The 23,415-nt window shown below is 37.0% G+C and overlaps 1 protein-coding gene across 4 annotated transcripts in view; it reads right to left on the reverse strand.

The window, feature by feature from the left end:
• LOC308632076 (uncharacterized protein) overlaps positions 1-23,415 on the reverse strand; it is a 95,449-nt gene that overhangs the window by 69,317 nt on the left and 2,717 nt on the right. The window contains exons 2-4 of one of the 4 annotated variants that reach the window (XM_081263720.1): positions 16,928-17,054; positions 14,514-14,592; positions 10,701-13,291 (exon numbers count right to left, since the gene is read on the reverse strand). The exons of 2 other annotated variants lie outside the window; for them this stretch is intronic. In XM_081263720.1, the coding sequence (XP_081119846.1) occupies positions 11,659-13,291; positions 14,514-14,592; positions 16,928-17,054 (1,839 nt within the window). In that variant the 3' untranslated portion in view covers positions 10,701-11,658. Of the gene's footprint in view, positions 1-10,700; positions 13,292-14,513; positions 14,593-14,670; positions 14,711-16,927; positions 17,055-23,415 lie in introns of those variants that run through there. One more of the 4 variants, XM_081263721.1, reaches the window with a different exon arrangement.

Genomic DNA, 23,415 nt, shown 5'->3' on the forward strand with positions numbered 1-23,415 from the left:
GAATCTCAGCCAACTCTTCAGAGTAGATAGAAACAAGGTCAGTTTTGATCAACTTGCTTTTAAAAACCTGGCAGGAGAGTATAGCCTCAGCAGTCCTACATGGACATTTAAAAGGAAAAATGTAACTTATGATGTACACTTGTGTCAGCCCTGCCAAAAGTAAGTAGGGCTGGAGAATATAAAGTAAGGGTTCTTGTGTGGGAATGCCTTATAATAATTATCTCAAAGGACTCTAGATAGTCACAGTTTGTCCTGAATTGATTTGAGTCTAATCTCAGACAATAAATCTTCCTAACTTCCTACTCTGATAAAATTGATCTATTTTTCACTGATATAATCATGAGTTCCTATGTTTGTGGTTTTCCGAGCCTGGCTGAAATACTTATTGATTTTGTGCTAATTGTTTACAAAAAAGTAATGATTTGCTGTCTTTATTGTTGTCTTAGCATGATCCCTGCCCTATGTATGCCTTTGTCCACTCACCTGCCACCTCACACTGTGGATGTCTGGCAATGAAGACAGGCAATGAAGATACTCAATTTACACAGGGTAATGTTTCTTTTAGCAATAATATAGAAGCAAAATATGGACGGCTATGATGATAAATGTTCTTCACCATCCACGCCCCTCTGATAGAGAACAAGGACTCTGGGTCACTTCCTCCAACTTTTCCCCCTTTCAGCAAGAAGCAGTTTGGAGATGTTGTCGCCCATCTTTCCATAGAAATGGCATGTAGAACTTGACAGTGGGGAAATGCAACAGTGGTCTACTTTGTGCTTTAAATACAGCCCTTCCTGTTCTGCCACTACAGCTTATTTTTTTATCTTTATTTTATTTATTTATTTTTATGTGGAGCTGAGGATCGAACCCAGTGCCTCATGCATGCTAGATGAGCACTCCACCACTGAGCCAAGACCCCAGCCCCACTACAACTTATTTTTAAATGAATGTCTTTCTCTTCCTCTCCTCCTAATCTCTCCCCCTCCCTAATATCAGGGGAAACATGGTTACCTTTCTTCCCCATTCTAGGCTGATTTTTCTGTCCTTGAGTGCACACCCATCAAAGGAAAAAATAATGCAGACTCTGGGGATGGCATCACAAGAACTCAGAATTGACTATCTCCCAAATTTAACAAGTGAATTAAAACTCCAACAGAGAACACGTGGAATGTAGCCCTTAAATCACCTCTATAGAAGCCCCCTAATCCTGTGGATGGAGAATCGCTGTCTTTGGGACAAGAGTCCCCTGTGTTTCTCCTTTGTGAGCAAAGCAATAAACATTCTTTTCTTTCTTTTCAAAAAAAAGAAAGATTATTTAAGGAAAAACTGGGCTTCAAAGGACACAGGTGAATTTGTACCCTGAGCAGTTTGTTGTGAGTAAACAACCTCTCAAGAAATGCTAGTAGAGCTATGAAGCATAAATGAAAGGATAAAAAAGACAGTACCTTGAGCCCATGTGAAATAACAAGAAAAAATGGTAAATTCAGCCACACAGGTAAATATGCACTCTACTACCACAGACATTCTAGTTTCCTATTTTTATTTTTTAAAAAAATATAAGTATAAAAACAATACATAAAATTTAAGTTGAATGACACCGTGAGAGTCCCTTTTCTATTGCTCTAAGAAAATACCCAAGGCTAGTTACTTTATAATAAAAAAAGTCATTTACTCAAAACTTCAGGAGGCTGAAAGTCGAGGATCAAGATGATCTGGATTTCCATCAGTTTGGCCTCTGGGGAGTACACACTTTGTTATGTCACAGTATGCTGTGTGATATTGTGTTGGGAGGATGGGAAAGAAAAAATCATGTGGACAGACATAAAGCCAGAAAGCAGAGAGGCAATTACATAACAGGGTGACTACAGCTATTCATAATGCACCATGTACTTAGAGGTAAGAAAATAGCCTCAAATTTCTCCCCATAGCAGAGAAAAATATTTGAGGTGAAAGATGTGCTAATTACTGATTAGATTATATAACACATACATGTATTTGTGATGTGAAAGCATTACACACGTGTGCACCTCCTGAATTTTGTACATTAGATCCCAAAGGCAAGGAAGACACTCAATTTACATAGGGTAATGTTTCTTTTAGCAATAATATGGAAGCAAAAGCAAACGTGATAGTTGAGAAAGAAAGAGAAGAAATCACATCACCAGATTGGGTAAACACCAACACCTGAAGCCCTGTAGCTGGCAGTCCTGGGGCAACACTTCAGGGTCCTGACTGGAAGTCCCAGGCAGAGCATCCTCTCCACAGGTGAGACTCTGAGATCTTATTCCCAGTGGGGCTCTTTAAATACAAGTTAGAGGCCTAGTGATCCCCTCAAGGACACTTCCTTACTCTACAAATACTGGCCAGATCCCTGAAGGGAGGAAGTGCTATGGCCTTGAGATGAGTTCATGACTCTGCAGAGGTGCAGGGCCTATAGAAGTATTGTCACTCTTTAAAGTAAGATGTTAACGTTAAAACTGAAGATATGTAAATCTGGGGCTTATTTTCATATCCTTATATCATTCCTATAACTCTCTTAATTTGTTCATCATGACAAACAGAAAAAATGTGTAAAGAGTTGATTTATGCAAATGGCAATTCCCAAATACAGTTTGAATAAAATGTGTGAAAGAATTAATGGAGATGTGGATATTAAGGCACTATTTACCCAATATTATGTTTTACTGATGCATAGATCCTCTAGTAAAGTGGAATAGTGTGATATCTGACATAATTACTTGATTCGTTACATGACAGTGTTGACATTTACTTTTATTTAGTAAAAAATTGCATATATAATGTGAATACAAGTAAAAATTCACTGTAAACTGGGAATGGTGGCCCATGCCTGTAATCCTTATCTTGTAATCCTTGGGTGGTTGAATAAGGACTTTCACAAGTTCAAAGCCAGCCACAATGATTTAGCAAGACCCTGAGCAACACAGTGAGATATTGTCTCAAAATAAAAAATAACAAAGGGCTGGGGATGTTCCTCAGTGGTTATGTATCCCTGAGTTCAATAACAAAAAATGGAAATTTAAAAATTAAAATTGAGTACAAAATCCCCCCAATACATTTTTCTTTTGGTTTTATTTTAATTTTAAAATTCTTTTCAGATATATATGACAGTAGTGTATTTTTACATATTATACATACATGGAGTGTAAGTTATTCTAATTAGGGTCCATTCTCATGGTTGTATATGATGGTGAGATTTACTGTCGCATATTTATATATAGGTATAGGAAAGTCATGTTGGATTCATTCCACTGTCTTTCCTATTCCTATCCCATCTCCCTCTCTTCATTCTTCAGCCTAATCCACTGAACTTCTATTCTCCCTTCACCCCACTGCTTGCTGTGTGTTATCATTCACACATCAACATTTCAACTGACCATTTAACCTATGGATTTCTAGGATTGGCTTATTTCACTTAGCATGATAATCTCCAGATCCATCTCTTTATTGGCAAATTCATAAAGTCATTTTTTTTATGGCTGAGTAAAATTCCATTGTGTATATATACCATATTTTCTTTATCCATTCATCTGTTGAGGGCACGTAGGTTTGTTCCATAGCTTAGCTATCATGAATTGAACTGCTATAAACAGAGGCGGTGTATCTGTAGTATGCTGATTTTAAGCCCTTTAGGTATATAGCAAGGAGTAGAAAAACTAGGTTATTTTACTCACCCTTTTGGCTACTATGACTAAACTACCTGACAAGAACAACTTTAGAGGAGGAAAAATTTATTTGGGGCTCAGTTTCAGAGGTCGCAATTCACAGATGGCAGACTCCATTCCTTGGGGCTTGAGGTGGGGCAGAATATCATGGCAGAAAGATGTGGCAGAGGGAAGTGGCTACATGATGATCAGAAAGCAGAGAGAGAGAGAGAGACTTCACTTGCCAGATGCAAAATAAATACCTCAAAGTCATGCTTCAAATGACCCACCTCCTCCAGCCACATCCTACCCAACTTCAGTTACCACTCAATGAATTCCATCAGTGGATTAATCCACTTACTGGGTTAAGCCTCTCATAACTCAATCATTTCTCCTCTAAACCTTCTCACATTGTCTCATAATTTGAGGGATATCCAAACCATAACCCTCTGCCCCTGCCCCCAAAGCTTATGAACATCTCACAATGCAAAATACATTTAGTCCATTCGCAAGGGTCCCCATAGTCTCAACATTTCCAAGGTTGCCCAAAAATTTAAGTTCAAAGCCTGCTCTGAGACTCAGGGCAAGCTTACACCAAAAGCACCTATAAAACTCAACAGCTATTTATAAGTACCCAATATATAAAGGTACAGGTAAACATTTCCATTCAGAAAAATAGAGGCATAAAAAGAAGGCTTATGATCAAAGCAAGACCAAAATCCATCTGGGCAAACAAATCCTGCAGTTCTGTGTCAGCATCTGGAGCACATGGTATGGTGTCCTCTTAAAAGGGCTTGTGTAGCTCTACCCCTGTAGCCTTGTATGTCATAGCCCAAGTGGCTTTTCTGTTAGTTTGTCTGCCTGACTCCTGCAGCTTCCCTCAGTGGACATTCCATGATTACTTACATTTCTCAGTCTTGGGGGTCTCCACTGCAGCTTGGGCTTCATCCTCCCTTCCCCATGCATAGCCCTGAGGGGGTGTCCAAGGGACTCTGACCCTGCTAAACATTTCATGGCCTCCCAGGCCTTCCTTTGAGATTTGGTGTAAGCCTTCATGTCCCCCAACTCTAGCACCCTTCATTCCTCAGAACCAGCACAATGTTGTTGAAACCAAGGTCTGCCACCCTCTTGAGCAGTAGCCAAGCATCCAGGGACCCTGGCTGCATTGGCCTTCAAGTGCCTACGTGGTTGAGCAAGTTGGAAAAACTTCCTAGCCCCCCCCACCCAGACAAGAAGGGTGCCTCCCTGGTGTCTTCTCAAGGAATTTTTACTTTTACTCCCCCGAGTTGGAGATGGCTGTGGTCTTACCAATTCCTGGGATGCCCTCAAGCCATCTTTTTTTTATAGAGTATGGGCAAAGTCTTTGCATCCTTTAGTGGCAGTAAGGTCCTTAACAACTGCAACTTCTTTAGCCCCAGTTCTACTCCTTCCTTTAATGTCCAAGGTTCTCAAATATTTCTGCTCCTGAATATTACAATAAATTTGACCAAAAGCCACCTGAACTACCCATGCCACTTCCTGAATGCCATGCTTCCTAGTTTTTAGTTTGATACAATCCCATTTGTTGATTCTTGATTTTACTTCTTGCATTTTGGGAGTCTTGTTGAGACAGTTCCTAAGCCAACATGATGGAAATTTGGGCCTACATTTTCTTCTAGAAGAATCAAGAACTCTGGTTGAATGGTTTTGTCCTTGATCCATTTGAGTTGTGTGCAGGGTGAAATACAGGTTAAATTTTATTCTGCTACACATGGATTTCCAGTTTCCCCAGCACCATCTGTTCAAGAAGATATCTTTTCTCCAGTGTATGTTTATGGCACATTTGTCTAGTATAATATAATGGTATTTATGTGGGTTTGTCTGTGTCTTCTCTTCTGTTCCACAGGTTTTCATGCCTATTTGGGTGCCAATACCATGATGTTTTTGTTACTTAGATTAGTGGTCTAATTTAAGGCCTGGCATTGCAATGCCTCCACTTCACTTTGCATGCTGAGAACTGCTTTGTCCATTCTGGGCCTTTTGTTTTTCCAAATGAGTTTTATAACTGCTTTTTCTATTTCTATGAAGAACATCATTAACATTTTAATAGGAATTGCATTCAATCTGTTTAACACTTTTGGTAGTATGGCCATTTGGGCAAGACTAATTCTGCCTATCCAAGCAAATGGGAGATCTTTCCAACTTCTAAGGTCTTTGATTTTTTTGCTTTAGTGTTCTGTAGTTTCCATTGTTGAGGTCTTTCACCTCTTTTGTTAGATTGATTCTCAAGTACTTTTTTGAGGTTATTGTGAATGGGATAGTTTTCTCTTTCAGTTGATTCATCATTGATGTGCAGGAATGCAATTGATTTATGGGTGTTAATTTTATATCCAGCTACTTTGCTAAATTTATTTATGAGTTCTAGATGTTTTCTGGTGGAGTTTTTAGGTATGCTAAATACAGGATCAAGTCATTGGCAAATAAGGATAGTTTGATCTCTTCTCTTCCTATTTATATTCCTTTAATTTATTTATTTTTTTCCTAATGCTCTTGCTAGAGTTCCAAGCAATGGTGAAAGAGGGCATCTCTGTATTATTCCAATTTGTAGAGAGAATGCTTTCAATTTTTCTCCAGAGATGTTGACTTTGCGTTTAGCATATTTAGCTTTTACAATGTTGAGGTATGTTCCTACTATCCCTAGTTCTCTTAGTGTTTTCATACATGAAGGGGTGCTGGGCTTTGTCAGATGCTTTTTCTGCATGTATTGAGATAATCATGTGATTCCTGTCTCTTAGACTGATGTGATTAATTATGTTTGATTTCCATAGTTTCCAACCTTGCATCCCTGGGATGAACCCACTTGATCATGGTGCACTATCTTTTAAATACATTTCTGTATGCAATTTGCTAGTATTTTATAAATGATTTTTGCATTTATGTTCATCAGGGAATGGGTCTGAAATTTTCTTTCCTTGATGTGTCTTTGTTGGTATCAATGTGATACTAGCACGGAACAAGTTTGGAAGGATTCCCTCTTCTCTTTTTTGTTTTGGATACTGGGACTAAACCCAGGAGCACTTAACTACTGAGTCACATCTCCAGCTCCTTTAAAGAATATTTTATTTAGAGAAAGAGCCTTACTAAATTACTGAGATTATAGGTGTACGCTACTGTGTCTGGATCATTTTTTTTCCATGAAATAATTTGATGAGGATTGGTGTTCTTCTTTGAAGGTCTGGCACAGTTCAGGGAATCCATCTGGCCCTGAGCTTTTCTTTGTTGGTAGGCTTTTGATAGCATATTCAGTTTCCTTGCTGGACATTAATCTGTTTAAAATTTCTGTGTCCTCCTAATTCATTTTGTGTGGGTCTATATCTCTAGGAATTTGTTGAAGTCTTCAAGATTCCCTATTTTATTGAAATACAAATTTTCAGCATAGGTTTTCATTCTCTTTGGTATTTCAATAATGTCCATGATGATACTTCCTTCTTCGTCATGGTTTTAGTAATTTAAAAAATTTCCCTCATTCTCTTGGCTAACTTGGCTAAGGGTTTATCAATTTTGCTTTTTTTTTTCCCCAAGAGTCAACTTTTTGTTTCATTGATATTTAAATTTTGTTTCAATTTCATTGACTTTGGCTGGTTTTAATTATTTCCTCTCTTCTCCTGCTTTAGATATTCTTATCTAGACCTATGTTAGGCTTTGTGTGTGTGTCTGTGTGTGTGTGTGCACGCGTGACTTTGTATTCTTTTAATGAATGAGTTTCATGCAACCAACTTTCCTCTTAGAATAACCTCCACAGTTTCCAGAGATTTTGATATACCATGTCACTATTCTCACTTACCACTAAGTATTTTTTGTTTCCCCTCTGATTTCTTCTGCTATCCATTGGTGATTTAATATCATATTACCTAGTCACCAGGTGTTAAAGTAGCTTCTATGTTTTATTTTATTTTATCATTGATTTCATTCCATTATGATCTGATAAAATGCAGGGTAGTATCTCTATTTTTTTTTATTTGCTAAGCGTTGTTTGTGGCCTAAGATATAGTCTATTTTAGAGAAGGATTCATGTGCTGCTAAAAACGTGTATTTAGTCTTTGATGGATAAAACATTCTATATAGTCTGTAACGTTTAAATTATCAAAATTTCTTTTAAGTTCAACAGCTCCCTTCTTAATTTTTATTTGGAGGATCTGTCCAGTGGTGAGAGACGAATGTTAAAGTCACTCAGTGTGATCTATTTGATTCTTGAAATTGAGAAATTTTTTTGTGGTGCTGGGGATCAAACCCAGGGCCTTGTGCATGTGAGGAAAGCACTCTACCAACTAAGCTATATCCCCAGCCCCAAGAAGGATTTCCTTTTATGTACATAGATGCTTCATTATTTGGGGGCATAAATATTTAATACTGTTATATCTTGATGATATACAATTCCCTTAAGCAGTATGAAATACACCTATTTGGCCATTCTGATTAACTCTGGCTTGAAGTCCACTTCTTCTGATACGGGAATAGAAACCCCTCTTATTTACAAGATCCATGTGAATAATGTTTATCCCATTCTTTTACATTGAGTCTGCAGATGTCTTTGCTTATGAGGTGAGTCTCCTGGAGACAACATATTGTTGGGTCTTGTTTTTAAATCCAATCTGCTAGTCTATAGCTTTTTGATTGATTTTTACAATGTTAATACTGAGAAATACTTTTTATTGCTCACCATTTTTATTTATGGTTTTTAATTTGAATACTTTCTCCTTTGATATTCTTCTAGTGTAATTACTCCCTTTGCTGGTTTTCAATTTTATTTTAATACACTGTATAGGTATTCTAAATATTCTTCATGAAGCATTTTCTTGAATATGTCTTGTGGTACAGGCTTTCTAATTGTGAATTCTCTTAACTTTTACTTACCATGGAAGATTTTTATTTCATCATCAATTCTGAAGCTTTATTTTGCTGAGCATAATAGTCTAGGTTGCTATCCATTTTCTTTCAGAGTGTGGTGTATATTATTCCTGGACCTGCTAGCCTTTAGAGTCTGGACTGAGAAATCAACCAATACTTGGATTGGTTTCCCTTTAAATGTGATCCGTCAGCTTTTCTGGCAGCCTTTAAAATTCTATCCTTATTTTGCATGGCAGGCCATTTAATGATAATGTGCCTATGGGAGCATGTTTTAATTTTGCATATTTGAAGCTTTGTAGGCCTGTATTTGATTTTCCATTTAATTTTTAAAATATGGGAAATTTTCAGATATATTTGAGAACATCATGCATTACTTTAGTTTGTATCTGAGCCTTCATTTATCCCATAAATCTTATATTTGGTCTTTTCATGTTGTCCCAAATTTCCTGGAAGTTCTGTTCATTGACTCCTAACATCTTTTCTTCAGAGTCAACCTTATGCTCAAAATTACATATTTTGTTTTTCTTGTGTGGAACTCTATCTTCCAAATAGTCTATTCAGCCAGTGATGCTTTGGGTTGAATTTTTAATTTCGTTTATTGATTCCATAATTTTAAGGATTTCTCTTTTTTAATTTATTAAATATTTTTTTTTTTAGTTTAAACAACACCCTTATTTCACTTGTTTATTTTTGTATGTGGTGCTGGGGATTGAACCCAGGGTCTCACACGTGCAAGGTGAGCGCTCTACTGCTGAGCCACAACCCCAGCCCCAAATTTTGAGGATTTCTTCTTGACTTTTTCCCCAAATCGCTCTTCATTGTAGTGATCTTTCACTTCCTGTATTTTCTGATTACACTCTTTACATTGTCCTTTGCCACACAGATCAGTTTAAGTATGAACTTTCTAAACCCCTGCTCTGGCATTTCTTCCACTGTAACATCAAAGAATTCTGCTATTGTAGTATTATGCTTTGCTTGTGATGTTTTGTTCCCTTGCTTATTCATATTGTTTGTGTGTCTACCCATATAACAGTATGGATTTTATGCAGCTGAGTTTCCACCCTGTAGACTTATAGTGTCTTTGAAGGTTTTCAGTACCTCACAGCTTAGGGGTGTTGTGATGAGACTACAATAAATCACCAAGTTGATATTAAAGCAGGAGAAGAAAACTTGATTCATTAAGTGGTAGTCTGGATTTACCATCAGATGGGCCAAGGACAGACTGCAAGTCTACAACCTTTGACCCCCTCCTAGAGTTTGAATATACCTTTATAGTCCAAAACGATATTGATTATAAGTGGCTGTTACTACAATTCAAAACCATAAACTAATATCATGAGATCTAAAATCATAAGAAGAAAGGGGAGTGGGTCAAAATGTCCCTAGTTGAGTACAAGTTAAACAATGATTACTAATGTTTAGATAATCTCTGACAGGGTACATTGCCCAAAAAATACAGGAATCAAAAAGAGAACAATTTTACATTGTATAAGAATTTTTTTTTTTTTTTGCCAAATTTACTATGCTACGCCACAACTGATGGATACAGAGGCAGGTGTTCCCACAGGAGAAGCACTTCTTACATGATGTGGAGTCTCAGGGTAAATTGGAGTCTGTTTTGTCATTTCCTATATAGCCTGGCCCATAACAGGGGGAGACAAACAATATACAGCATTAGAGCAAATAGTTCCTGTTTTGATGTCTACAATGTTATTTATCACAATAAACAGAAATGATGTGATGTGGTTTTGTCCACATTAAAAACAGTAAGTTTTCAAAAGGGTTTACAATTTTCATGGTGAATGGGGAGAAAATGGAAGCAATCGTAGTATGGGGTGTTAAGAGGGGGGAGAGAAGATAGAAGAAATAAATTAAAGGAAGTGTGAAAGAGAGAATAGACTTTCGCTGTTAGCAGAATTAAAGAAAGAGACTCAAGGAAAATAGATAAGTGAGAAAAAATATGTAAAGTAAAAATAAGTTAGAACTAAAAGAATACAAAACCAAAATATGCTAATCAAACAGCCCTCAAAATGCCAAGCCATGAAAAAATAACTACCTCCAAAAAATGCTAGAAATGAGCAGAGACAAATATGCATATGTATAATTGTCCATGAATCACTCAGATCACAGTAAACAAAATATAAAAAAAAATTTAAAGGTTTTATTGAAAACTTTAAAAAGCTGTTTCCATTGGAGTTCAAAAAATTCTTGGCTTCCCTTCTCAGCAGTGTTGGGTGGGAGGTGGGCTGGAGTGTGATGTTTGTGCCACACACAGGGAGGGGTCATTGGTGTCTGAGAGATCCTGAAAGCAGAGATCCTGGAAGTGAAATTTAGGCTGAGGTAGGCTCCATGTTCTTTTTTGAATGGTGATTGACCTGAAGATTTTAAATCAGTGTACCTACAGGTCCCAGCAGTTGCCAGTCCACAGTGAGGGACTGAACTCCAGTATCTTCCCTCGGTTCCCCTTTTGTCTAAGGCACCAATCTTTTGTCCCCTGCATCACCCACTGTCCCCATTTTTCTATTCTCTAGGGTTTGATTTCCAAACTCAATCACCCCCACTCCTGTCCTTTCAAATTCCTGGGTAGGCAAGTCTCTCCCAGGTTGTCCTGTGAACTGCTGGACTCAAGGAGAGAAGGCAACAGGGTGGGTTTCCATGACCTGTATCACCCCCTCTAAACCCGTTTGTTCTCCTCATCTCTTAGGCACTCTCTTTGTCATGTGATGTGGGTCTGCCTGGCTTGTAGTTTAGGTCCAGGTTGGGTTTCCCTGGAATAGGCTCCCCCAGGTGCCAATTCCCACAGCACAGCTGCAAAATGGCTCCCTCCTCTGTCCTGTGCAGGGAGTTAGAGGGAAGTGGCTTCTTTCCTGCCCTAGGATACTGATACTATGCACATTATACCTTTCAGGTTAGTATAACAGTGACTGATCTCTGATCTTTCTGTACCCAGACATGCTACAGGCCTCCTAAAAATGTGGGCTCCTTTAAATCCCTTATCCCTCTAATTTGCTTGTGGAGGGGCCACATAACTGGTGCTAGGGATTTCTTCCTTATTTGATTGCATCCAACCTCCTGAGTCATCCATCTGCTTACGAACTCTCTCTGTTCTTTAAGACTTGTGTTTCATTAAAACCTCTGCCCTATTCTTAACATTGTAGGGCTTCTCTCCTGTATGGATTCTCTGGTGTTGAGTAAGCAATGATCTTCGAATAAAAGCTTTAGCACATTCTCCACATTTGTAGGGCTTCTCTCCAGTATGAATTTTCTGGTGATCTTTAAGACATGATCTTTGATTAAAACCTTTGCCACATTCTGTACATTTGTAGGGCTTCTCTCCAGTATGAATTATCTGGTGTTCCGTAAGAAATGATCTTCGAATAAAAGATTTGCCACATTCTGGACATTTATAGGGCTTCTCTCCTGTATGAATTCTCTGGTGTTCCTTAAGATTTGTTATTTGATTAAAACCTTTGCCACATTGTTCACATCTGTAGGGCTTTTCTCCACTATGAATTCTCTGGTGTTCTTTAAGATTTGACGTTTGATTAAAACCTTTGCCACATTCTTCACATTTGTAGGGCTTCTCTCCAGTATGAATTCTATGATGTTCAGTAAGAAAGGAGCTTTTAGTAAAGGCTTTGTCACATACTTTACATTTGTAGGGCTTCTCTCCAGTATGAATTCTCTTATGTTCTTTAAGATATGATCTGTGATTAAAACCTTTGCCACATTCTTGACATTTATAGGGCTTCTCTCCACTATGAATTATCTGGTGTTCAGTAAGAAAAGATCTTCGATTAGAAACTTTGCCACATTCTTCACATTTGTAGGTCTTCTCTCCAGTATGAATTCTCTGGTGTTTTTTAAGATTTGATGTTTGATTAAAATTTTTACCACATTCTTGACATTTATAGGGCTTCTCTCCAGTATGAATTCTTTGGTGGCAAATAAGATATGATCTTTGATTAAAAGCTTTGTCACATCCTCCACATTTGTAGGGCTTCTCTCCAGTATGAATTCTCTGGTGTTGAGTAAGCAATGATCTCCGAATAAAAGCTTTGCCACACTCTCCACATTTGTAGGGCTTCTCTCCAGTATGAATTCTCTGGTGTTCAGTAAGCAATATTCTTCGTTTAAAATCTTTGCCACATTCTTCACATCTGTAGGGCTTTTCTCCAGTATGAATTCTATGGTGTTCAGTAAGAAAGGAACTTTTAGTAAACGCTTTGTCACATACTTTACATTTGTAGGGCTTCTCTCCAGTATGGATTCTATGGTGTTCTTTAAGATATGATCTTTGATTAAAACCTTTGCCACATTCTTTACATTTGTAGGGCTTCTCTCCAGTATGAATTATCTGGTGTTCAGTAAGCAATGATTTTCTATTAAAACCTTTGCCACATTCTTCACACTTGTAAGGCTTCTCTGCAGTATGAGTACTTTGGTGTTGAGTAAGGACTGAAAAAATTTTTAAGACTTTGGCACATTCTTTACGTTTGTAAGATCTGTCTCCAGTACAAATTATCAGGTGTTCAGTGCCAAGTGAGCTTTTTTTTCCCTCAGTGCTATGATGTCTGAGACATTTAGAAAGGGTTGAGTAATTGTTAATGACTCTGCCACATTCTTTAGATTTGCAGGGCTTCTTTCCAGCATAAATCCTCGGATGTTTAACAGGAGGTGATCTTTGATTAAAAATTTTGCCACATTCTTTAAATTTGTGGGGTTTATCACTATCATGGTATCTGTGGGGTTTAGAAAGGGTTGAACAATGAAATGCTTTAATACATTCTTTAAACCCATAGAACCCCCTTCCAGTATAAATTCTCTTCTATAGAGTAAGTTTTGCAGTTTGATGAAGAGCTCCTTCACACACCTTACACTTGCAAGGCTGGTTTTGCCTATGAATATTTGGATGGGTAGTAAGTTTTGAGCACTGAAGTAAGGCTTTCCCACATTGTTTATCTATGTAAAGGGTCTTGGAAAAGTGAACATATTAATGATTTATTGCAACCAATACTAAATTTTCATCAGTGTCTCTATATTCAAAATTTTTATCACAAATAAAAACACACTGGTAATTAACCAGGGTAAAGACTTGGCTAAAGGTGTTACTTGTTTCACTATGTATGTAGTATACTTTCCATAAATCTATATCTGAATGTTCATTAAACAATAGTGGGTAAGTAAGGACCTCCCTAAAATTATTATAATTGTATGTTTGAGCAAAAGGAGAAATTATTGTTTTACTGCAGAATAACACTGTGTAAAGAAACTCTCAAAAGGATCACTTTTAGAAATTTGTCCTTAACTTTTTAAAATTTGTTCTTATTATTATACATGACAGTAGAATGCATTTTGACACATCATACATAAATGGAATATAACTTCTCATCCTTCTGGTAGTACATGATGTAGAGCTACAATGAATGTGTAATAAGATATGCACATACAGTAATAATGTCTAATTCATTCTATTGTCCTTCCTAGCCCTATGATCCCTCCCCTCCTTTCACTTCTTTCTGATAATCCAAAGTATCTCTATTCTTCCCTAGTCGCACCCCCACCCCCCGATATTGTGTGTCCTTTACTTCTGAATCTCTTCTCTACTCAATTGTTTGACTAGAACTTTAACTCAATGCATTTGAAATTGGTCAAGTTAAAAACGAAAGCACGGAATAGATCTCTTTTCAAATTTTCCACATTTCCTTTCAGAGGAAATGGAAGTTTCAAAAATTGCTGTGGATGTATTCTTAAAGACATACATAGCTCCTCAAAATAACTGGCATAAATTGAATTCTTCTCTGTTGTATTAAATGTTCTGGATGTCTGTTGGCAGTTACATTACATTACAAATAGTCACTGCTAATTGGCTTTGTCCTTTGTAATGATTTCTAACCTTCACGCTCACTTTAAGTTTCTCATATTTTTCTTAGTTGTACATAGTCAAAGTCACAATTTTCTTACCTTCCCTTCATCATTTTTTGAAATAAAGATTTTATTTCCTGCTCTGGTGGAGATTCATGGATATGATGAGAAGTTGTGGCTGAAATAAACGAAAATAACAATTATTTTACTTATTAGACTGGAGTGAATATATTTAGCAAAGATAACAAAATTGTACCCATGTGAGGACATCAGCAGTAAATCCAAGACAATCATTACTTCAGGAATACATAGACTAAATAAAAATGTACAGACAAATTTGTGAGACTGCCCAAACCATTGTAGAGAACATAGGATCCAAGATGAGTACATTACTAAGGAGAAGAATATAGTAGAGGGAAGGAAACTGTGTTCCTTTTATCAACCACACTCTACCCTTCTCCACAATTTAGCATTGTGCAATTAGAAAAAAAAAAAATCTATCAACTCCCTTCACTCTCAGTAGTATAAGGGAAATATAAAACTTATACAAATATGTGTGGCTTTCATGGAGAATGTGTGATAATTAGTTTCTAACTGCCATGACACAGACACCTAGAGGTAAGAGAGATTTTGGATGAAAATACCACAGAGATGTTCAACAGGGAAAAAGACACTATAGACTCTGAAGAAGAAATATGAACAAAAATATTAAATTGGAAAAAACAACACACATGCTTCAAAAAGATTCACCATGAAAAAAAGCTTAAGAAGCAATAAAACCAAGCATGGCCTATGACCACATTACCTGGATGAAGCCAACACATGGCAATCAAGACACACAACTTGTACTTTTTGTTATTTGTGGACTTATTTCATTGACAAATTTTATATATGTACTAAGTATGTCATATTTTAAAATACATATATATGGTAAAATGAATAAATGTAGTGAATTAATGCATGCAGTTTTTCACATAATTATCAGTTGTGTGCTGAGAAAGCATTTCATTCATTCTATTAGCATTTATCAAAAGTACAATATACTAAACTCACCATGTACTAAAACACAACTACATCTATTGATATTATGCCCAATTTAAAAATATATATATTGAAGAAAGCAAGTTTTATTTTGTGGTTTTGAACAAAATCACAATTTCAAACAATACATAAGTTAAAGGGAATTGCAAAATTTTTGAAAGCTACCATTAAAATGCTATGGTTTTAACCTATAAATAAAAATAAATTCATCAATATGTAATTGATGGTTATGCATATAACCTCTGCTTCTGGCAATTATGAGGCAGGAAGATTATAAATTCAAACCCATCCTTGATAACTTAGAACATTTCTCCAAATATAAATAAAAAGGGGCAGGGGATGTAGCTTATTATTACAGTACCCTGGAATTCAATCTCCATTAAATTTACAGATAGAAAATTTTCATTACTATATACATAGGCAGGATGAAAAACCAATGCAGGTAAAATATACAAGTCATTAAAAAAAAACAGGTGTAATATTTATCAAAGCAAGTAAAAGCACATGTAATTTTATTGGCAACAGAAACATGGTTTAATCATATTTTAATTTCAACTTCCATTGTCCTAATTTTTGAAATGATGGAAATTGCCATCTAATCACAAAATAAAACAGTATAACTGATGTGAGAAAGCCTACTTACTTTATAAAAATGAAAGAAAAAAAACGAAATTGTAAATAACCACAGATGCATTATTTTATAAACCCTTTTGTATAAATACAATTTATACCTGTAACTGTAGACCCAAAAAGACCAGCCATTGTGAATCTTGACATTCATTACATGGCAGAAAACTTCACAGGAAATCCATTACTAGCATTCAAAAAGAGCTCTGATAAGGGAATTTTAATGAATAAATATACAAATAATGTAAGAGAAACTAATTTATGATGTTAATATACTACAATGGTTTGACTTAGAGTTCTCCAAATATTGGCAGAAATATCCAAGAGACCCACAAATACTGGAAGCGCTGTCAGATCATGCTGACCCTCACAAGCAAAGGGAAGTGCTGTGGTGGGTAACTGGGATGAACTGGGGTATCCCTGGAGGAAAAGGACAATCTGAAAGCATGACAGATGTCACACCAACAAAGGGAAAGATTAAAGACTAAAAGAAACATAATTAATATTCTATCTGTACCCAAGCATGCCCTATCTTTTTTCTTTTTTTCTTAGAGAGAGAGATAGAGAGAGAGAGAGAGAGAGAGAATGAATGAATTTTAATATTTTATTTTTTAGTTATCAGCGGACACAGCATCTTTGTTTGTATGTGGTGCTGAGGATGGAACCCGGGCCACACGCATGCCAGGCGAGCGTGCTACTGCTTGAGCCACAACCCCAGCCCCCTATCTTTTTTCTTGAAAGCACAAATCTGAAAATTATTATTGTAGAGAAGTTGCCAAAAGATATTCTGTAAGAGAATTATATATAGTAATTAATTAGGAATTCTGAAAGGAAGTCATCCTCACCAAGGAAGACCAGGTTTCTGTAGTTCTCTAACATCACTTCTGCATATAAATTTTGCTGAGCAGGCTCCAGGCATTCCCATTCCTCTTCAGAGAAATCAATAGCCACATCCTTGAATGTCAATAGTTTCTGGAATAGAAATTGTATGTAAATAGCACATTGGCCACATGACCATTCACAGAGTTTTAAATTTAACTGAAGTTGAAATAAGATTTAGTAGAAATGGCTGTCTTGTAAGTGAGGGACTTCCAATATTTAGTGAGATACTTTTGAACACACTGATACTCTCTATGATCTAACTCCAAGGAAAAAGGGACGTAAGTCCAAAAAGAGTGCATATACTTGACTTTTATAAAGTAAAATATAAAATTAAGGCATCCACACAAGAATAGACATTTTAATTGTAATTTTATATATCAAAGGATAAATTGTGTATATTCCTCACATGAGAGAGTTATGGAAGGGTAATTCTCAAATTTTAATTGTACAACCATGAATCAGAGATTTAATAAAAAGGAGACCCTGATTCAGTAGTTCTAAGATGAAGCCTGGTTTTATGAATATGTGGCAAGCTCTTTGGTGATTTCAATAACAGCAATACAAGAAAAATTTGGATTGCAAGGAGGTAGACCACTAAAAGAATCATTCATTGATATTCAAATATTGAATAAGATTTATGTGTGTCATTAAATAGCAAAAACCAACAATTCTTTTTGATAATTTGAAATGTGTACATATCACTCTAAGAGTTTTTCATATCTTAATTCATAAAACCCAAAATAATGGGATAGCAGTAAGAGTATTCATTTTTTTGTGAAAATATATGAAGCATCCAGTAAATGGCAGGGCTTGATTATTACCAAGTTTGTTTGGTCTGGAATTCAGAAGAAACACTAATGTCAAAAGAAAGTGTGAATGAATTCTTCTGTGAAGAATTTTCACAGAAAGGCTGTTATTATAAATGAGATCAGTTTTAGAAATATGTTAAGACAACAAAATCAAATTGATCAAATGATATTTATATTTTCCATACACAGACATAAAAATGTCAACTTTTTTTTTAAAGAGAGAGTGAGAGAGAAGAGAGAGAGAGAGAGAGAGAATTTTTTAATATTTATTTATTTTTTTTTTTTAGTTCTTGGCGGACACAACATCTTTGTTGGTATGTGGTGCTGAGGATCGAACCCGGGCCGTACGTATGCCAGGCGAGCGCGCTACCGCTTGAGCCACATCCCCAGCCCCTCAACTTTTTATATAGTAAAACAATGACATAATGTGAATGAAAGAAATATCTTCAATTTTTAAAAACTTGTACATGAAATTGGGATAGAGTCCTTTTTGTCAAACACACTATTGACCCAGGCTTGGTGACACACTTTCAAGATATGAGAATGATCTACTTACAGTCCAGCCCAACTATGAATTCTGATTTTCAAATATTATTGCTGCACTGAACCACCACAGCTCATATGGATATGAAGTGTACATTAAAATGGCTTATTTCATAAACATGTCACCCACCTGGGATTCCAGATTAGCCAATGACCTGAATCTCAATGTCAGATAAAAAGCATACTAGCTTGAGCGATAAATAAGTCAGGACCAGAGACAGGTACATGGGTTCCTGGAAATGTCAATGTTATGATTTAGATTTTAATTGTCCCCAAGATGCTCATGTATGAGACACTGCAAGGTTCAGACATGAAGTGACTGGGTTATGACAGTCTTACCTAGTCAGTGTATTAACCCCTGACAGCTGCAGCATGGTAACTGTAGGCAGGCAGGGTGTGGCTGGAGGAGGTGGGTCCATGAGAATATGCCTTTGGGGTTTATATTTTTTTCTTCTTGAGCAGAGCTCTCTCTCTGCTTCCTGGCACCTTGTTTCCAACTGCTTTTCTCCAGCACAGGCTTCTATCATGATGTTCACCCCGAGGAATGGAGTTGGCCACCTATGGACTGAGACTTCTGACAACTGGGAACAAGCAAATAAATTTTTCCTCCTCTAAAATTGTTCTTGCTGTGAATTTTGGTCACAGCACTGAAAAAGCTGACTAGAACAGTCAACATGCTGCCATAATTGGGTCCCTAATTGTGGACTAACAGGTAAACTCTTGTATGAGGCCTTAAAATAAATAAATAAAACATTTCACTTACACACCAGAATGCCTAGGTGCCTTTGAGAAGTTAAAACAAAGTCTCATGAGAGCCCCCGCCCTAGCCCCTTCTGTGCCTGACTCACAGAAGGTGTTAAGACTCTATGTGAATGAGAAACAAGGTACAGATGCTAAAGTTCTCTTACACACACTGGAGGTATACTGCAGCCAGTAGCCTGTGTGTGAGAACAGCTTGACCACACCATGAAAGTAGGGTCCTGTGGGGTGTGACTGACACCAGTGATTTACCACAAGAGGTTTAGAAACCCACTCTAGAACAATCCATCACTGGGTTTGTTGCTCACCAAGTCCTGTCCTACTAAAACAGAAGGATGGGTGTCAGCTGACTGCTGGGAGGGTAGGGAGATTCCAGGCCATCCTTTTTGACAATCTAAATGTCAACTTCAAGAGAAACCATGCCACCTTAAATCGAGGAAACCTGTTGCCAGCAGATGACAATGGACCAATACAATGTGACTGCTCAAGATGACTTGCCAGACTAAAGTGTCTTCACCAATGAAAGCAAGTTCATAGGCAATGGCCAGTGGATACCTGGGTATTCTGCAGTCATGGCACATGACTCTGCTGCTAACAACATCAGCCCAGAAAACCAAGCTAAGTTCTCTCACATGAGCTCTGACTGACCAAAGGAAAGAAGGTAAGCAAGGGGCTGGGGTTGTGGCTCAGTGGTAGAGCGCTTGCCTAGCACGTGCGAGGCCCTGGGTTCGATCCTCAGTACCACATAAAAATAAAATAAATAAAATAAAGGTATTGTGTCCAACTAAATATAAATAAATAAAAATTTTTAAAAAACCATGCCTCCAAGATGGTACATGCACATGGAGACACCTGGAAAGAAAGAGCACTCCTCACAGCTGAGAAGAGGACACTAAGGCTGCCCTTGAAAATACTGTCAATAATACAGGCTGTCCACCCCATAGCAGGTGGTGATCCTGCACTATCCTGCCTTGAGACAACTGATACCTGTGTGGCCAGGAGAAATCAGGCTGCTGACAGGGCAGTCAAAAGTGTCAGAAAGGACAAACTCCTTTATCAGGGCCCTAGCACCTCAGCTTGTAGCAAACTAATTCCAAATCTGTTTATACTGAGGGTAATGAGAAAAGGGGCAAATAATGGAGTTGGGACTCTCACAACAGTGCCAGGTGCAGACAGAAATCGCATAGGCTCACCCTTCTTCCTGAAGCACCCTCTGTTCTTGATCAAACACTCCGAGGAGAGTGCTACTAGGGGAAGGGTGTCAATTTCATCAAGCCCACTTGTGAGGGCCACGCCTCCAGTGGACTGTTCAGCAAGTGATTCAGAACTGTATCTTCTGCGCTCAAACAATTCAAAGTCTAATACACACTTAGGGTATAAAAACATAGCCTTCTGATGACTGACAAGCATACTTTACCCAAATGCCCATTCATAGGAACTTATAAATATTTGCTTGTACCGATAGATACCTTCTCTGTGAGTCAGGCTGATTCTACTAGAACAGAAAAGACTTCAGAAAACTAGAGTCCTCTTAAAGGAGCTGATCCCAAGTTATGGGCTCCCCTCAATACAAACTAACAGGGACTATTTTTCATTGCAGAACTGACCTATGAGTGAGCAAAATATTGCATATATAATGGAAATATGTATTCTGGAGATCCCAATCTATAGGAAAACAGAAACCATCAACCATACCTTAAAAAAGACGGTGGCTAAAATGTGCCAAGAAACCCACCTGCTGTGAGATAGGTGTTTGTCAAATGCTCTCCTCAAAAGGGTATCCACAGAACAAGGATCAAACTGAGTATGGGGTGTGGTGCTGAGAGTCAAGGTGTCTGACTAACTTGTGGTTGTGGTGCGCTTGTGCTAGTATTCCTCCATATGAAAATATAGGGTTAACATTTCCCTGTGCACAAGTATAGGGTTAAGATTTCCCAGTTGCTATGGCAATGCTGGCTATACTAAAAAAATGCCAAACAAAGGAGAAAGCAAGTCAAGTTAAAATGAATAATAACCTTGAATGTTAATGGCCTAAACTCATCAGTTAAAAGACAAAGACTGGCAGAATGGATTTTAAAAAAAAAAAAAAAAGACCCAACAATATGCTGCCTTTAAGAGACTTATCTCATAGGAAAAGACATTCAGACTGAAGATGGGGAAAAACATATCACTCACATGGACCATGTAAACAAGCAGGGATTTCCATCCTCATATGAGCTAAAGTGGACTTCAAACCAAAGTTAGTCAGAAAGGATAAAGAAGGTCATTTCATACTGCTTAAGGGAATCATACATCAACAAGACATAACAATCATAAATATCTATGCCGCAAACAAAGGAGCATCCATCTATATCAAACAAACCTTTCTCAAAAATTTGATGCTAGATACAACTTAGAATTTTATTTGTTTGTTTGTTTTAACATTCATCTTCTGGGAAGTAGATGCTTTTTATAATGCCCCTCTCAGCCTGTGCTGAAATTGTAAGTAAGAAAACCCATCATTCCAAATTTCAAATGGCTTTCCACTTTCATTTCACATGAACATGAAATTGACTCACTTTAAAAATTTTTATTTTTTTACTTTTAACTGACAAAGATTGCCTACATTTATGGTGTCAAACATGATGTTTTGATAAATGTATGCCTTGCAAAATGGCCAAAACCACACAGAGACTTAGGGAAATCACATGTGACCATGACAACATGTAAGAACACAGCTGTATTCATCCAAACATGGGAAACCCAGGAGGATGGTTCAGGAGAATGTACATTTTGGAAGAGATAAATGAGGAACTGTGGGGAAAATGGTTACTAGGGGCCAGCCACATTCTTGCTCATATCATATCCAGTACTATTTTAAAATAGTACAAAGCACCATATTTAAGTTTTATATAGGTATCACCTGCATGTGGTACCTTCACATGTATACATGTTGAAAAATAAAATATGTAGAAATGATGACAAAATAAAAATAATCAAAAGCACATGAAAGACTCAAGCACACATCCCATGTGTAGATGTGACAAAACCCATCATTACAAAGATGACCATTTTCCCCAAAATTAATCTCCAATATTTTCCCATCAAAATTCCTATGTACATATGTTAAAATATCATAGTGAATTTCACTTTATATATATCTATGAAGCAGGAGTTTTAAAATCTATAAATAAATAGACCAGGAAACGGCAAATGGGGAAGATAGGAAGACAGGGCAAAGGAAGTACTGGGGCCTGACATGCAGCATATTATATCCCATGCTTGTTGATGTATGTCAAAAATAAACCTCAATAGTACATTTAAATGTAATGCACTAATAAAAAAAATTCAGTCTACACCCAAAGGACTTAAAATCATCAAACTACCGTGATGCAGCCACATCAATGTATATAGCAGCACAATTCACAATAGGTATACTGTTGAACCATCCCCCTGCCAGATGCTCTTCAATAGGTAAATGGATAAAGAAACTGTGGTATATATATACAATGGAATATTACTCAGGATTAAAAGAGAATAAAATTATGGTGTTTCCAGGTAAATGGATGGAGTTGGAGAATATTATGCTAAGTAAAATAAGCCAGTCCCCAAAACCAAAGGCCAAATCTTTTCTCTGATATGTGGATACTAGGGAAGAATAGAATTACCTTAAGATTTAGAGGGGAATGAAGGGAGGGAAGGGGAGGGGATATGGGAATAGGAAGGTTAGTAGAATGAAATGGACATTATTACCTTATGTACATATATGACTGCATAACCGATGTGATTCTAGAACATGAACAATGTTGTAGAATTAAACCTCCTCTATGTACAATATATCAAAGTGCATAAATGCATTCTACTGTCATGTATAACTAATTCAAACAAATTTTAAAAAATTAACAAAAAAATTCAGCATGCTTTACTTTTTAAAATCTTTTATTCTAATTTGTTATATATGACAGTGGAATGCATTAGAATTCATATTACACATATAGAGTGCAATTTTTCATATCTCTGGTCACATACAAAGTATACTCACACCATTTGTGTCTTCATACATGTACTTAGGGTAATGATGTCCATCTCATTCCACCATCTTTCCTACCCCATGCCCCCTCCCTTCCCCTCCCACAACTTTGTCTTATCTAGAGCTCATCTAATCCTCCCATGTTCTCCCTCCCAACCCACTATGAATCAGCCTCCTTATATCAAAGAAAACATTTGGCATTTGGTTTTGGGGATTGGCTAACTTCACTTAGCATTATATTCTCCAACTCTATCCATTTACCTGCAAATGCCATTATTTTATTCTCTTTTATTGCTGAATAATATTCCACTATGTATATGTACCACATTTT

This window comes from Spermophilus citellus, assembly GCF_964194105.1.
Source record: "Spermophilus citellus genome assembly, chromosome: 12".
In the NCBI taxonomy this organism is placed as follows: Eukaryota; Metazoa; Chordata; class Mammalia; order Rodentia; family Sciuridae; genus Spermophilus; species Spermophilus citellus.